Source organism: Dama dama, chromosome 19, assembly GCF_033118175.1.
Source record: "Dama dama isolate Ldn47 chromosome 19, ASM3311817v1, whole genome shotgun sequence".
In the NCBI taxonomy this organism is placed as follows: domain Eukaryota; kingdom Metazoa; phylum Chordata; class Mammalia; order Artiodactyla; family Cervidae; genus Dama; species Dama dama.
Window position 1 is genome coordinate 54,239,670 of NC_083699.1, and position 16,508 is coordinate 54,256,177.

At 43.9% G+C, this 16,508-nt stretch overlaps 1 protein-coding gene and 1 long non-coding RNA gene across 4 annotated transcripts in view; one reads left to right on the plus strand and one right to left on the minus strand.

Moving 5' to 3' along the window:
- The window catches only part of LOC133073537 (uncharacterized), a 16,761-nt gene extending 11,607 nt beyond the window's left edge, over positions 1 to 5,154 (minus strand). Inside the window, exons 1-3 of one of the 2 annotated variants that reach the window (XR_009697001.1) lie at positions 5,065 to 5,154; positions 1,881 to 2,045; positions 1,627 to 1,760 (exon numbers count right to left, since the gene is read on the minus strand). This is a non-coding gene — a long non-coding RNA (uncharacterized LOC133073537). Of the gene's footprint in view, positions 1 to 1,626; positions 1,761 to 1,880; positions 2,046 to 5,064 lie in introns of those variants that run through there. The other variant, XR_009697000.1, reaches the window with a different exon arrangement.
- Positions 1 to 16,034, plus strand: part of POPDC2 (popeye domain containing 2) — an 18,127-nt gene extending 2,093 nt beyond the window's left edge. Inside the window, exons 2-4 of one of the 2 annotated variants that reach the window (XM_061167089.1) lie at positions 3,538 to 3,646; positions 9,437 to 9,987; positions 15,806 to 15,939. In XM_061167089.1, the coding sequence (XP_061023072.1) occupies positions 3,538 to 3,646; positions 9,437 to 9,943 (616 nt within the window). In that variant the 3' untranslated portion in view covers positions 9,944 to 9,987; positions 15,806 to 15,939. Of the gene's footprint in view, positions 1 to 3,537; positions 3,647 to 9,436; positions 9,988 to 15,805 lie in introns of both variants that reach the window. The other variant, XM_061167090.1, reaches the window with a different exon arrangement.
- The last annotated feature ends 474 nt before the right edge of the window (positions 16,035 to 16,508 follow it).

The following is a 16,508-nucleotide window of genomic DNA, read 5'->3' on the forward strand; positions in this document are numbered from 1 at the left end:
ACTACCACAACTACTACTACTAGTAATGTTGATACCATGCATTTATGTATTAATGTATAGAATCAAAGTATAATGTATACATGTTTTAATTTTGTTTGGACACTGAGGTCCTGGGTTGAAGGAGCTATGAGGTTTTATAAACAAAACACATGTAGATACAAATATATTATGACCATTGCCAAAATGTTTGCCACCTACAATTCCATGCTTAAAATAAGGACAGTTTAGGACACATGCTCTTTCATGAGACCCATGATATTGTTTGCATCTCCTAGCATCTCCGTTCAAAGGAGGGGATTAAGACAGGTAGGAGAAACACCCACTGCACTGTATGGTGCTCATTTATGGAAGGGCATAATAATTATTATGTGGTTCAGGTATCTTTTATATGATAGATTTATCATGAACTTGTAGAAGACCGGGTTCCTGTGAAGAGGAGAGAGGGGCCTGGCCCCTCAGTGTGGTTTTTCTTAGTATGTGCTGTGCTAGTCACTCAGTTGTGTCCAACTCTTTGTGACCCCCTGGACTGTAGCTTGCCAGGCTCCTCTATCCATGGGGATTCTCTAGGCAAGAATACTGGAGTGGGTTGCATGCCTTCCTTCAGGGAATATTCCCAACCAGGGATCAGACCTAGGTCCCCTGCATTGCAGGCAAATTCTTTACCAGCTGAGCAACCCATGAAGCCCTTTTCCTAGTATGTTTGTGTGTGTGTATGTTAGTTGCTTAGTTGTGTTCGACTCTTTGCAACCCCATAGACTGTAGCCCACCAGGCCCCTCCATCCATAGGATTCTCCAGGCAAGAACATTGGAGTGGGTTGCCATTTCCTTCTCCAAAAGGAACTATAGAAAGAAAGAAAGTGAAGTTGCTCAATTGTGTCCAACTCTTTGCCACCCCATGGACATAGCCTACCAGGCTCCTCCATCCATGGAATTTTCCAGGCAAGAGTACTGGAGTGGGTTGCCATTTCCTTCTCCATTTCCTAGAATACTTAGCATCAAAAACTCAAGTTAAAAGTTAGAAATTTCAATATTTTTCTTGCTTTTCAAAATTTGAAGTAACAATTTTGTTTTGATATCTTTCAACATCATCCTGTCTCAACTTTGCTAAGTTGGAGCTGAGGAAAGGACTTCTAGTCTATAACCAGCCTCTGACTTTAAAGGAGAATCATCATTATCTTTGGCTGGTGAGGTACCAAACACCTTGAAGCAGCAGAATAGAACTCCATGCTGAGAAGTGGGGGCTTCTGATGGAGACCTCCCCAGCTCACCTGCATACCTCATCTGGAGCCCTTTGCTAAAACCTCAGACATCCTTTTTGTTTTATTTTCATAATGCAATCAGTCCCTTTCAAGACTCAGAAAGGCAAAGTACTTCTTCAAAGTCCATCACCCTGTTAAGCTGTGCTTACTGTTGGAGAGTTTCTCTCATATACAACCCCAAGTATGAACTCCCATGTGCACAGCCTCCTGAAGAGGCAGCCAGGTCTCCAAGCTGTTCACGGAGGAGGAAATAACCTGTTGTCAGGAGATTAAAGAGGAAGAAGAGACTCAAATGATAAAGGATATAGTATACAATGTGAATGGCTTCAAGGAGCCATGCAGGCTCATTAGATGTTGTTGTTTTAGCCGCTAAGTCATGTCCAACTACTTTGCAACACCATGGATTGTAGGTTCCTCTGTCCATGGGATTTCCCAGGCAAGAATACTGGAGTGGGTTGCCATTTTCTTCTCCAGGAGATCTTCCCAATCCAGGGATTGAAACTGCAAAATCAAAGGAAAACAAAACAAAATACCCAGGGACTGAACCCACATCTCCTGCATTGGCAGGTGGATTCTTTACCACTGAGACACCTGGAAAGCCCCTCATTAGATGTTACTCACACTGCAAAGTCTTGTCCCTCCTCAGTGGCATGCTTGGGTGGCCAAATTCCTTGCATGGGAAGAGGATGAAGGATGGGAGGATCTGATGTGTATCGCAGCAACTTCATTCTCTCCTGTTGTCTTTCTTCCTTTGTTTGAGAAGCTTTTCCTTGAGGTTTTGGCCCCCTTTATGGTGACACAGTGAGTTCATTTGTTTGATCTTTCCATCCCTCTTCCTTTCCTTTCTCCCTTCCTTCCTCCCTCCCCATTTCCAAAAATACTTATTGAGTGAGCTAGAGACTAGGGATCTCTTGTTAAAAAATGAAAAATATTTTCCTTGTACTCATGGAATTTACAGTCTATCAAGAGAGTCACTAATTCATGACTCTAGCCACTAATTCCAAGGAGCAAGGCAAAGTGCAATGAGAGCATATAAGCAGTGGACCTAAATTTTCTGGGGGGCCAGATGAGACTTCCTAGAGGAAGGAATGTGTAAGCTGAGGCCTGAGGAGAAGGTGCAGATTGGGAAGAGAGGCAGCTGGAGGGAACAGAATATGTGAAGACCATGAGGTAGGAGCACACGGCACTTCATTTTCTCTTGCATCCTTTCATTACTCAGGTAAGTTCTGACGGCTATCTGTACATATTGATAGGTCTTGTAGAAGCAAGTGTGTTTCTGCCATCAGAGAGTGTAGGCTGACACCACATTCTTGGCTTGGTTTAAGACCTACATCCCTTTCTGTTTTCCATCTTTACGTTCTCAGGTAATACATAAAGTTTTTTAATGGATAGTGGTCTTTGGTAATTTGCACATATACATATATATCTAGGCATTCACTGGAAGCAAGATATGGAGTGCTAATATCCCCTTGGCCAGAACTTAATCACATGGCTCTACTCAGCTGCAAGGGAAGTAGAGAAACATAGTCTGGCTGGGCAGTCATGAGCCCTGCTAAAAAAGTTCCTGTACTATAGAGGAAGGGGGAAAGCTGATATTGGAAAACAGAATTCCACACTGGATTTCTCAGATCCTCATCTGCATTCTGATCTGCTTCTCAATATCCTATATATCCTTCAGAAATCAGCTCAAATATTATCTTTGAGAAGTCTGCCACTTGGAGAGAACTAAGCTCTCTCCCTCCTCTAGTCTCCTGTCTCACAATAGCATATGTTGACTTACAGCTAGTTATTTATGTGCCTGTGACTTCCACTAAATTGTGAAATCCTGAAAGGTAAGAATCAGATTATTGGGTCTTCCCTGGTGGTCCAGCAGTTGCCACGCAGAGCAGCTGAAGAGTGAAAAAGGAAAAAAAAAAAAGGACCAGATCATCTCCAGGTTCCCAGACTTCCAGGAACACAGAAGGTTCTCCATGCATATTTTTTTTTTAACAATTAGGCTCCAGAAAAAGTGGAACAATAGCTCCTCCCAATTGAACAGGATGTACCTTAGAGAGCTTGTTGATCTGCCCCCTTTGTTCAATAAACACTTTCTTTCCCAGTTCAACTGATTTTAGAAGAGAGGTTGAAACTGAGACTTTGAGTTTTCTAGGTAAAATAGGAAAAAGCCCATTCTGGATCCTAGTCATTTTCCACTCTTTTAACATGTAATTTAAACTCTGGAGAAGCTTTGGGTAACCACTTCTCTTTTCCCACACAGTCTCTTCTCTCCCTTTGCCAGGGTTCGTGTCAGCCAGGACGGGCAGTTTCTGCACTACATCTTTCCTTACCAGTTCATGGACTCTCCCGAGTGGGAATCGCTGCGTCCCTCTGAGGAGGGGGTGTTCCAGGTAATAGGGAGCCCCATGGCAGCACTGCCGCAGCCCATCCCACTGCAACCCAGCAATATCCGTGCTTCCATCTTTCCTCTCTTTTGTCAGACCTTTGAACTACTACCAATATGATGCTTGAGGTGGGAGCACTCTCCTCCAGTGGAAAAAGTGCCTGGCAGAGGAGGGGTAGGGTAGGGAGGTGCTGATCCCTGGAAGGGGGGCCATGTCACTCCTACGCCTAAAACTCTTCTAGAAGACCCCAGTGACCACAGGATAAAAGCCCTCACTCCTTAGAGAGTAACTTAAGACCTTTAGTGACATCCTGGAGCCACATCTCCAGCCCTTTCCTACACTTCCTGCTCACACCAGCCATGCTGAATTACTAGTACTTCCCTAAACATACCACATTGTTTTACACGGCCGTGCCTTGGCCCCTAATGTCGCCTCTATCCAAAAGGCACTTCCCTCATCAAGAGGCGGCTATGGCATCTCACTTCCTCTGAAGCCTGCCCAGACTGACCTCACCAGCTTCCACCCCCACACATTGCCTGCATGCCTCTTCTATTCCTTTTACTATGCTGACTGCACACATGTACAATTTTGGTTTTCTGTCTTTTGCATAGTAAATTCCTTGACGTAGAAATCTGGGCTTTTCCTCTCCATCTCTAGGCTCCAAAGGGCAATACTTTGTACACAGTAGTAGGTGTTCAGTAAAGTTTCACTGAGCTGCCTTGGCAGTAGGCCATTGGTGTCTCAGAATGCTCCAGAGGGCATCACATACACAGTCTAAGGTCAGGGCCTGTCTGCTCCGGCCCTCCTCTCTGCTCTGTCAATCCTTCAGATTTCAGTTACCTTCTTTGTAGTTCTCACTTACTGTATGGCTAGCATGTGACAGGCACTACCTATTTTATTGCCTTATTGACTCTCACCACAGTCCTCTGGATTGTTATTAACCTGTTTATAATAAAATAATTATTATAAACAATTATTATATTATATTGTTATTAACCTGTTTAACAGATGAGGAAACTAAGGCTCAGAAACCTCAAGTAATTTGCCCAAACTCTTCATCTAGAAAGTGGCAAAACCAAGTTGCCCGGCACCACTATTCTATTCTTTTTTAAAATGGGGGGTTACCAGGAAGGTGGAGTTTACGTACATACACCATTATAGGGACTCCCCTGTCCAGACAGTTCGCCAGTACTGGGTTCCCTCTGTCTCCTGTCAGTTCTGTCAGGAAGTTCTTCAGGCGAGCGTTTATGCCAGCCCCGAAATAGACACATGTCAGGCGGGGCCACCCGGCTGGGCCTGCTTCCGCCCCACCCTGACTCTTGGCTCTGTGAGGACAGAGCCTGAGAGGCAGTCCTAATCCCACTGCCTGGACCATCAGTCACAGACCCCTCTCTGAACATGTGCCTCCCCCACCACACACTCACATCCTCTCCAAGCGGCTCAGCAGTCACCTTTGAGAACTCCCTCAGAGCCACAAGAACCTTCAGGAGGGCTGAGTCAGGTCCTGAGCCAGCCAGACCAGGCTCTGTTTCTGACACTGAAACTGAGAAACAGGTGGTGGATAAGCCGGGTGTCCTCCCCTTAGTTATGCTTGAAAGGAAGGGCTATGACCCCAGATGGCCTCTCAGCATCTGAGAGGGATGTAGGGACCGTCACATTTCTTCCATTTGTATTTTTAGTATGCACCTCCACTGGGAGCCTTGAGATCCACACACTTGCTCTTGGCTCTGTGAAGTCCCATTTCCTCTTTGCAAATGTCAAGCGTTGTCTTGGGTTGTAGTTCATCTTGTCCTTGCCTTTGCATTTGCATAGTCTTTGTTGACTAATAGGGAATCCACAGTGACTGAATCATAATTCTTATTGAGTTTGCCACAAGAGAATCAACATTCCATCACACCTCTCAAGAATTCAATGAAGAATTTATTGACTGTTAAACACTGAGACCCTCTCATAAGTCACCAAGAACATAGCATGAGAGCCATCACATGGAAATCAGCATTATTTCTCTAATTAGAATCATGTTTTACTGGACTCAAGGTCTCTTTATGTACATCATATCATTTAATCCATTCAACTAGCTTCAAAGGTGATGGTTAAAGAAAAACCTGGTCAAACCAGTCAATCCATTGGTTTCTGAAGATATTTAGGAAGGATTTTATACTGGGCATGAGAAAACAACATCAAGTTATTTTGCAACATACAAGATTAGTAGTTTTTACCTGATTCATTCACTCATTTCAGTAACATTTGTTGAGCTGTTACAGTAACCTGGGCACTATATGGTTTGTTTTTGTTTGGTTTTATTTTTGGCCACATCACAAGGAATGTGGGATCTTAGTTCCCTGACCAGGGACTGAACCCATGATTCATGAACCCCTGCCCCCTGCAGTGAAGTATGGAGTCTTAACCTCTGGATTGCTAGGGAATTCCCACCTGGGCACTATTAAAGGTGCTCAGAGTGTATCGGTCAACAGAACAGATGAAGGTCCCTGCCTTCATGCAATTCACATTCTAGTAGGTGAGACAAAAAATTAGCCATAGAAATTATGAATAAGTAAATTATGTAATATGTTAAAAATAATAAATTATAGTAAAAAAATAGAATAGTATAAGGGAGAGATACAATTGACTCCTCAACAACACAGGAGGTAGGGGTACCAACCTTTCACACAGTAGAAAATCCACGTATAATTTATAGTGAAAATTGCTCAATAGTGTCTGACTCTTTGAGACCACATGGACTATACAGTCCATGGAATTCTCCAGGCCAGAATACTGTAGTGGGTAGCCTTTCCCTTCTCCAGGAATTGAACTGGGGTCTCCTGCATTGCAGGCGGATTCTTTACCAGCTGAGCTACTAGGGAAGCCCATAATTTATAGTCCAACCTCCAAATATACAGTTCCCCCAGATCTAGGCTTCCACATCCTCAGACTTAACCAATCAGCCAATTGTATAGTACTTCAGGTATTTACTATTGAAAAAAAAAATCCCCATTTAAATGGATCCACACAGTTCAAACCTCTGTTGCTCAAGGGTCAACTGTAGTTGCAATTGTAATTGAGGATTTCATGGAAGTCTTTGTTGAACCTGTGACATTTGAGCAAAGATCTGAGGTGATTGGCAGTGTGAGCTCTGAGAATATCTGGGGGAATAGCATATTAGACAGAGGGGAGAGCCAGTGCAAAAGCTGGGTGTGAGAGAGACTAGCATGTTTGAGGTCCAGAAAGAAGGTCAATGAGTTTGGAACAGGGAGAGGGAGGGGAATGAAGAGCAGGAGAGGAAGTCAGAGAGGTGATAAGGAGACATGTCATCTAGGGCCAGAGTGTCTATTTGCTAAATACAGCCAAAAGGATTTCCTAACACATTGGATATAGTATGTGAGAGAAAGAGGATCAAGAAAACTTCTAAGACTTCTGACCTGAGAAACTGGAAGAATGGAGTTGCTATCAAATGCGATAAGGAAGGCTGCAGATAGTATTGGCTTTGGGAGAAGAGAGGGAAGTCCAATTTGGGAGGTATTAGATTTACGTCATCTATGGACATTTAAATACAGACACTGCGTAGGCAATTGCATACTTGAGTCTGGAGTTAAGGAACAAGGTCTGAGCTTGAGACTAAGTTAGGGAGTCATTAGCCTACAGATGATATTTAAAGCTGTTACATTGGACAAGATCACCAGTGAGTGAGTGTAGACAGAAAAGGGATTCAAGAATCCATTAACCCTGGGGTACTCTAGTGTTTAGAAGTTGAAGGGGGTAAAAAGCAGCAAAAGAAGCTGAAAGGGACTAATCTGGAGGTTATACCAGGAGAGTGTGGCATCCTGGGAGCAAGTAAAGAATATCAAAGAGGAGGGATTGAATGCCGTGAAAACTGATCATCAGACTCAGCAATGTAGAAGTCATGGGTGACCTTGCCAGGAACAGTTTGTAGACCACTGGGGCAAAGCCTTGCTGACTGAAGAGAGAGAATGCGAGGAGAGGAATTGGTAACAGCCAAGTATAGACAACTTTTTCATGGAGTTTTGCTGAAAAGGAGAGCAAATCAATGGAGTGATAGCTAACCAAGGAACTAAAGTGAAGAAAAAAGATTTTGATTTTAAAATTTTGATTTAAGATGGAAGAAGTAGCAGTGTATTTGCAAGAATGCCCACAGTCTTTTGTGTTTGGCTTTGAGGACACTGCTTGCATCCTTATTAGCTCTCATGTGTACCCACTTCATGTGCAGCACCCTTTCTTGTTTGGGAATTGTTAGTAAGTACACTGAAAGTACAGGTTATGGTAGATTCGAGAACTACTTGCTGAGTCAAATTAGTAACAGATGGATTGTGAGGACCAGTATTCTCCTGAGGCAACAAGTCTGGAGAGATTAAGCAATTTATCTGATGTCACACAGCTGGTAAAGCTGGAACTTGAAACTCGTTTCTGGTCTTGATGAGGCAATTTAGGCCCTAACTTGAGTGCTGATGACTGAGGGGTGGGGGAGGGAGAGGAGGAAATGAATGAAGGGAACAGAAAAGGGGTACTGTAGATGGGAAGGGGAGGAGGGGAGCAGAGGGGGTGTTCTGGGAGCAATGAAATAAAAGGATTATATATAGGATCTCTGATAAAGAATGTTTGGAAAGCCAACCCCACCTTTAATGAGACAACCCACATAAAGCACTTAACATTGCAACATGGTAACTCTCAGTAAATGTTAGCTGCTGTCCTCCTTCTCATTTCCACTGTCTCCATTCATGAATCTTCATCTTAAGCTCTGCCAACCTGCTCACTTTTAAAGTACTTAGGACAGGGTATAAAGAATTGTGTGATTCTACGCACTTTTGCTTTACTATCCTAAGAATGTTTGCATTTGAAACCTATCTTTACCACTCATTATTAACAAGATTTATCAAGCACCTGCTCTGTGCTGTGCACACATTACTGACCCTGCAAGTGTGACTTAGCTGTGCACCACGGGCACATAGCCGAGTACACAGAAATTACTAGATGTCTATATAAATGAAGTGAGGTATCCTTCCACTTCGTGTTCTTAAGAGTGCCTCTTGAGACTTCCCTGGTGGTCCAGGGGTTAAGACTCTGTGCTCTTGATGCAGAGGGCACGGGTTCTATCTTTGGTTAGGAAACTAAGATCCTGTAAGCTGCAAGGCACCTCACCCCCCCAAAAAAGAGTTCCTTTTCCTCTGTGCCCCTTTTCTGAATTTAGTCATCAGATCCATTTGGTTACTTGTAGGGCCCAAGTCAAGAGCAGCTCATAGGCCTGAAGACCAGGCCAGCATTCTGTCCACTTGATGCCGCCTGGCATGCCTGATCAGAGGCTCTCTTCTCACTGAAATTCTTCCCAATTCTTCTTTGTGTCCCAACTCCAATATATTATCTTTTATCCTTAAAAACTGTCATCAGCATCCTGACGTTTCTTCTGAGCACGAGGAGGCCCCTCTTCTCTCCTGTAATCACAACAGGCTCAGAACCTTCTGCAGCCAGTAGTGGGATCAGCCATGGAACACAGTGTATGAGAGCTGAGGAGACTGGAGGTGGACAGTGAGGTTCCAGAAGGTGATCTCAGGGCTCTTCACAAGACCACCCCCCGTATTCTACCCCTCCTACCATATCAGTGCACACAATGAAAGTCATTCATTGGACCTCTGCAAGGCAAGTCCCTGGAGAGGTACTTCCACAGCTTCTTCAGGAGAAGTGCAAAGTGCAGCCGTTTGCCAAGTAAACTGTATATATCTCTGTACTAAGCTTGGACACATTTTTAAGTTTCAACCTTCACTTTCTGCCCCTGACCCCTCTCAGGTCACTCTGACAGCTGAGACTGAATGTAGCTACATTTCCTGGCCCCGGAAAAATCTCCACCTCCTTTTGACCAAAGAGCGATACATCTCTCGCCTCTTCTCGGTCCTGCTGGGCTATGACATCTCAGAGAAGCTCTACGCTCTCAATGACAAGCTCTTTGCTAAGTTCGGGCTACGCTTTGACATCCGTCTCCCCAGCCTCTACCACGTCCTGGGTCCTGCTGCCCCAGATGCAGGACCAGAGTCTGAGAAGGATGACGAGGAAGTCCGTGGGCCAGCCGCATCCCCTCCTCAGGCCCTGCACACGTCTGTCCAGCAAACACCCCCTAGCTCCCCACCTCCACTGGTCACCAGCTCTCCTGCACCTCCTCCCTGGGTCAGAATGTCCAGGCCCGACAGCGGCGTCCTGGGTGAGGACTCCACCAGTCTGGTTCTGGAGGATTTTGAGGAGGTGTCGGGATCAGAATCATTCATGGATTATAAGAGTGATGGGGAGTACATGAGGTGAGGGGAGAGCTAACATGGGCACAGCCACCCGGCTCAGGACCCTGTGTAAGTACTCAGAAGGCAGTTGTTGCAGTCTTGCCAATGGCTGGCCTTAACTTGGTTTATAAGGGCAAAAAATAATTTCATGGAGCCTGTCCTCTCAGAAGACTCCCAGAAAGTGGCATTAACCCAGCCTTGCAGATAGCAACTCACCCCTGGTGCATGAAAGGCATGAGGGTTTTTTGTTTTTTTTTAAATCTCATCCCTTATTAATTGTGATTGCTTTCAAAAGCGGTCTGGCTGGTTGACATTTGATCAAGCAGATAGGTTGCTAATTATTTTTTTTCAAAGTTGTGCTAATAACCAAGGTCTCATTTAAGGCTAAAGGGTATTTTGTTATGGCATGCATTTTAAAAAATACTTTAAAAAGCTGGCATGGCTCAAATTCCTAATGATTCTTCTTGGCACATAGTCAGCTCCAGAAAGCAGTCATTATTTAGCCTGGATTGGACAGGCACTTCTGTTAAAATCGCCCCTATTTCAAAGAGGCTTGTGATTGGAGGCTAATGACACTGGGAGGAAAATGTGTCCACCTTGCTGTCCTCTGACCCAGTGGAGAGTGTGTTGCTCAGGCACAGGACTGGACACTGCTGAGTGAATGTTACTATGATAGGATGACTCTCCTAGAAAATCATAACTGTGAGAGGTAGAGTGGGCGTGAATCTGGTGGGCCTAACACGTAGGAGAGTGTGTGTACAGCTCAGGAGAGTGTACATAAAAGGCTGTGCTGAGCAGTTCTAGGAAATGGGTTTCGTGTTCCCCCTGACTGCTCTCACAATGCTGTGACATTTTCCTCTAGGACTCCACCCAACCATGCTGCAGACCTGGCTTTTCCTGAGGAAAATACCACTATTCTTAATTTGGAAGACATTTCCAGGTCGGGGAGGGATGGTTAAGAGATTAATCATTCTTTAGGAAACACTGTTTTCCCAAGAAACTATTTCAGGTAGAAAGGCATCTAGGGTACTTTGAGGTTGAGTGAGTGTATGTTTGTACAGTTTGAAAAGCAAATCATATAAATGATGAAAGAGGCAAGAGAGGTGAGTAATAAAAGATTAGCTATTTGGTTTCATGGATATGAAATTAATAGCATCTAGCAGATCCCTTTCTTGACCGCCTCCACTTGTGTTGTCCTCTCCCGCTGTCTCTCCCCTACTGTGCTGACAGTCACCTCCCGACTAGCCTACCCCCACCAGTGTGCATGAATTCTGTCCTCTGGGCCCCTCTCTTTGTCCACATACCTGCCCGCCTGCACACACTCTGAACTCATACAGCTCCCTGAGTTCTCTTCTGCCTGCTTCTCTTTTCCTGGCTCTATTTGTTCTCCTCTTTCTCCCCTCCTTCTGATTTCTGCTCAGTCCTTGGTTTCCTCAGTGTGCTGCTTTTAAGAAGAAAAAGGCCCATTTCTTCTTCTTCTCCATTAATTTCCCCTCTCTATACTTTTCCTCCACATTGACCCCATTTGACTATTTATGTATTTATCTCTCTGTTGCCTTCTTCCTGTTTCCTCCACTTCCTGTCTTGCTCTATCTCTTCTTCCTAAACTGCCCTATATGCCCAACTTAATTTTTAATCCTGACTCTTCCAAGATCAGTACCTCTCCCTCTGCCTATAAAGAAAACCATTCAAGTGAAGATGTAGGGCTACACGTTTCATGCATGAGTTTTCCCAAACGTTAACAGGCAGGCAGTGTTTTAGACAATTGACCTGCAAGGGGAGCCCAAAGTCCTGGTTGCTATGTCTGGCTCCACTACTGTTTGCAAAGCACACAGTCTCACTGAACCTTACTTTCTTCACATGAATGTGTTGACCCAGCTGGCTCCTCCAAGGCCCTCCTGGGTTTATGTGAGAAGGAAAAGGATGAGTTGTTCAGGGGAGGAAAAAGAAGCAGTCAGGCAACATTATAATGGACACAAGCCCCCAGACATCAGTGTGTCTTCCAGCAAGAACTCGCTGCCGTATTTCACTATGATTTCTCTTGTGACTTGGCTGTCCTCCTCTCTGCTGGGGGCAGGGTCCTGCTTGACTAGGAGTTCTCTCCATTCTGCACCTGTGAAGAATCTCACCTACCATGTGAAAGGCATGGTAGGTGAGATGTTCACATGCAAGGTGGTCCCACCTCTGTCTCTCAGGTCCTCTACCCTTAATACTATTGAAAAAAAGGCTTCTTCCCAAATTCAGCCTTTTCTGAGGTTCACAATGAGAAAACTGCTAATATAACTCACTTTCTTTATACTTACTAGTATTTGGAGTATAAAGAGAGAAGGTATTAGAATCGTCTTTGGTTTAAGTAATAGAAAGGAAAAAACCCTGTGTTAACTGAATGCCAAAGAATTGATGCTTTTGAACTGTGGTGTTGGAGAAGACTCTTGAGAGTCCCTTGGACTGCAAGGAGATCCAACCAGTCCATCCTAAAGGAGATCAGTCCTGCGTGTTCATTGGAAGGACTGATGCTGAAACTGAAACTCCAATACTTTGGCCACCTCATGCAAAGAGTTGACTCATTGGAAAAGACCCTGATGCTAGGAGGGATTGGGGCAAGAGGAGAAGGGGATGACTAAGAAGATGAGATGGCTGGATGGCATCACCAACGCGATGGACATGAGTTTGGGTAGACTCCAGGAGTTGGTGATGGACAGGGAGGCCTGGCGTGCTGCGGTTCATGGGGTTGCAGAGAGTCGGACATGACTGAGCGACTAAACTGAACTGAACTTCCACAGAGTTTTCAGAACAACTTGAAAATGTGATCAAATTGACCAAATTTCAGACAGCTTTAGTCTGTGATAATGCGATAATTTAGCCCAGAGACATTTTTCCCAAATTGTATTTTGGGACATTTGATTTGACTTATTTGTCATCAAACTCTTTTTATGGTTATTACTGTAATGAATAAGCAGAGTGCCTTGAGACTGGTAGCAATTTAACTTGTTTCCTTTCCAAAGCAGGGCACAATTCACCATCCAGTCCCTGGCTCTTCAGCGACCAAACCTGTAAGCTCATTGCTATTCATCCTGGTCCAGAACTTAAAAGAGTCATGAAGCTGACTGGATTCTGCATTGTTGGAAATGACATAGCTTCATCACACTGACACCGGTGCTTGTGCCTCACACCAAGACAGTTTAAAACCAACTAAAAATGGTGTTTCTACTGGAGCATTGTTTTTTTTTTTTTTTTGAAGAGCACAGTTTTCAGCCTGGTAGTACCCAGAACTGAGCCAAAACTGGTTGTTACTTTTTTAACATGCAAAGCAGTACTGTATGATAATGTATTCATGCAGGGTCTCACAGTTAGACCTCACATTAACCCTGCCTTCACTAGAATCTTTCCAGTTAATTCTATGAACACACTCCACAATGTTTCATTTGATGTCTTACAGGAGATGCTAAATCACATCTCTGAAGTGGTCAGTTAAGTCAAGCTACTGAGTCTATTATCACAAGTTAACTGAAAGCTGTTTAAAATTTGGCCAGGTTAGCTTATGTTTTCAAATTGTTCTGAAGACTCTATAGTTTGAAAGTAAAGACTATACATTGCTTCCTTTTTATTATTTAAATAAACAAAGAAATGAGAAACACATTACAACATGGAGGCTAATTATGGTCAAGGAAAAAGGCCAGGACCAGAACATATTACCAAAGGCCAGAGAACCAATTCGACAAACATTCACTGTGTACCCACTATGTATTTCAGGCACTGTGCCAGGTAATCATATTATGAGTAATTATGAGTAACAACTGAAAGACTGGAAGATGCTTAATCTGCAAGAGATTGACAAGAGTAATATCTTCAAATTTTAAAAAGATATCTTCACCTTAATTTGGTGAAGTTCTTGAGGTCAAAGATGAATTAAGGGCTGAAAGCTATAAGGGGAATGGATTGCCTCAAGGAGTAGTAAGTTACTCGTCACTGGAAGAATTCAAATAATGATTAGAAGAAATCTTCTTAGAGATTTTTTTAAGGTGATTCATGCTCCAAGAGAAGGATACCTTATGTTATTGCTATTAAGGTGCCTTCTAACTCTGTGATGCTAAGATTCTATGCTATGATTCTAAGATGTGAATCTTGTCCTGCCACATAATTATCTTTAAGAGCAGTTCCCTAACTGCAGGACAGGGCTAATAGTCTCATAGATAATTAATACCTACTAGTAAGTAAATGGGATTTCCTGATAGCTCAGCTGGTAAAGAATCTGACTGCAATGCAGGAGACCCCAGTTCAATTCCTGGGTCAGGAAGATCCTCTGGAGAAGGTGTCTCAGCTGGTAAAGAATCTGCCTGCAATGCAAGAGACCTGGGTTCAATCCCTGAGTTGGGAAGATCTCCTGGAGAAGGGAAAGGCTACCCACTCCAGTATTCTAGCCTGGAGAATTCCATGGACTATATAGTCCGTGGGGTCACAAAGAGTCAGACACGAATGAGCGACTTTCACTATCCAGCACTATTCAGAAGTAAATAAATAGGTAGCCTCAGTCGATGTTATTAGGTTGCTTGAAGAGTAATTGAGATAAAGTACACAAAGGCAATTTGTTAAGCTGTAAAGCCCTAGTTTAATGTATATTGTATTTTAAAATTCTGTTCTGTGTATGCTGCTGCTGCTGCTAAGTCGCTTCAGTCGTGTTAGACTCTGTGTGACCCTGTAGACGGCAGCCCACCAGGCTCCCCTGTCCCTGGGATTCTCCAGGCAAGAACACTGGAGTGGGCCGCCATTTCCTTCTCCAATGCATGAAAGTGAAAGTGAAGTTGCTCAGTCGTGTCAGACTCCCAGCCACCCCATGGACTGCAGCCCATCAGGCTCCTCCGTCCATGGGATCCTCCAGGCAAGAGTACTGGAGTGGGGTGGTTCTGTGTATAGTTATTTGCAAATTCCTCCCCTTCTCTCTCACTCTCACTTCCCTCCCCAGTCCCTCCCCCTACTCCTTCTGAGACACATGATTTCCCCTTATTTCCTCTAGTCTGGTTTCCCAAGGGAGGTAATAACCAACAGGATCCCCTGACAACAAAAGGAACAGCAAAAAGTTGGAGGTCCAGAGAAAACACACACTAGCTCCTTGGCCCCTGAATAACTAAGGGATGGTCAGACCTTCACCTGTTTTATTTGCCCAGGGGAGACAGATCACCATCACACTATATTCAGGTTCCTTCCCTCAGAAGTCCCTCTGATGCTTTGTTAGCTGTCAGTGTTGTTAAATAGCACATTTTCCCCAGAACCACTGGAAAGCCTCCTGGGGCAGAAGACTTGCCCTTGAAGGTGGCCTGGCAGGAGCTGCCTGGGGTCTCCAGGTCTGGGTCTCTGGATGGTAGCTCTGCTTAACCTGCCAAGGTTCCATGTTCAAGTAGTGAAGTTAGAGTCAGCAGTTCCCTCCCCCCTCAGGACCACAACAGCCTGTATTTGGGGCTCAGCCCCAGGTTTTTCTTCTATTTCTGTTTTACAGGTCTCATTTACCTACTGCTTGCTTTGTAAAAATAAAACACAAGGGTTTTATAAAACTCACTGGTTTTCTTTGCAGATTTTTAAAAACTCATTCCATAGTGTTAGATAGGAAGTATAGTTCTATAGATTCTTCATAGGAAGCAACCAAAATTGACCTCTTGGTCTCTTCTCCTATAAAATGAGAGAATTGAACTATATAACTTCAAAACTGACTCATCCTAATATTATAGAAGAAAATGATTCAACAATTCAACTGCTCCTATTGTGTTAGACATTGCGTACAGTTAAAATATTGGGAAATTGTAAAGGAAAAAAAGACCTGAACAGAACCCTCTGAAGTTATGTGAGCTATCCCAAGCCACAGTGCTGAAATCCTTCCTCTGTTTTTCCACAGCTTCCAGAACTCCTCTCCGGAGCTACTCTGAAGTTATGTCCAGGGGACAGGCCCCCTTGGCTCCAACCCAGACTCCTGAACTGTAAGGGTCAATGGACTGTCCTTTACTCTGGCCATGTTAATCCTCACAGGATGGTCACTTGTGTGCACACCCCTCTTCTCACCCACTGGAAGGCTCACAGGCAAGGTTGGAGCAGACACAGAGGATGCCAGCACTGCAACCACACCAAGGCCCCCAAGTGACTTTTAGAAATTTGCCTTCATCAGCCTTCCTTCCAAGAGAAGGCATCCCAAAGTGCCAAAGGACAGATTCTATCCTTTACTAACTGTAGAATTTCAGGCAAGTCACATAGCCTCTCTGAGCATCATCTGTAAAGGGGTGATTATAAAACCCACTTCACAGGGTTGTAAGGATTCCATGAGTTGATTTCAATAAATCACCTAGGACATGCTGTGGCACCTAGTAAGCACTCAATAAATCACTCATTTCACTTCCTTATGTTGTTTCCTTCAACTTTCTGAAAGCATCAATGAAGTTAGCTATATAAGAAGTTTTCACTGTTTTTATCTTGTTTTACTTAAAATATTTTTCTCAATTAAGGTTCAACTTAGGTAGGTAGAAATTTTAGAATCTATTTGCCCTTAATCTTTTACATTCAACTTACAAGTCTTTCCCTTTATTTATGACCCTAATATTAAACAG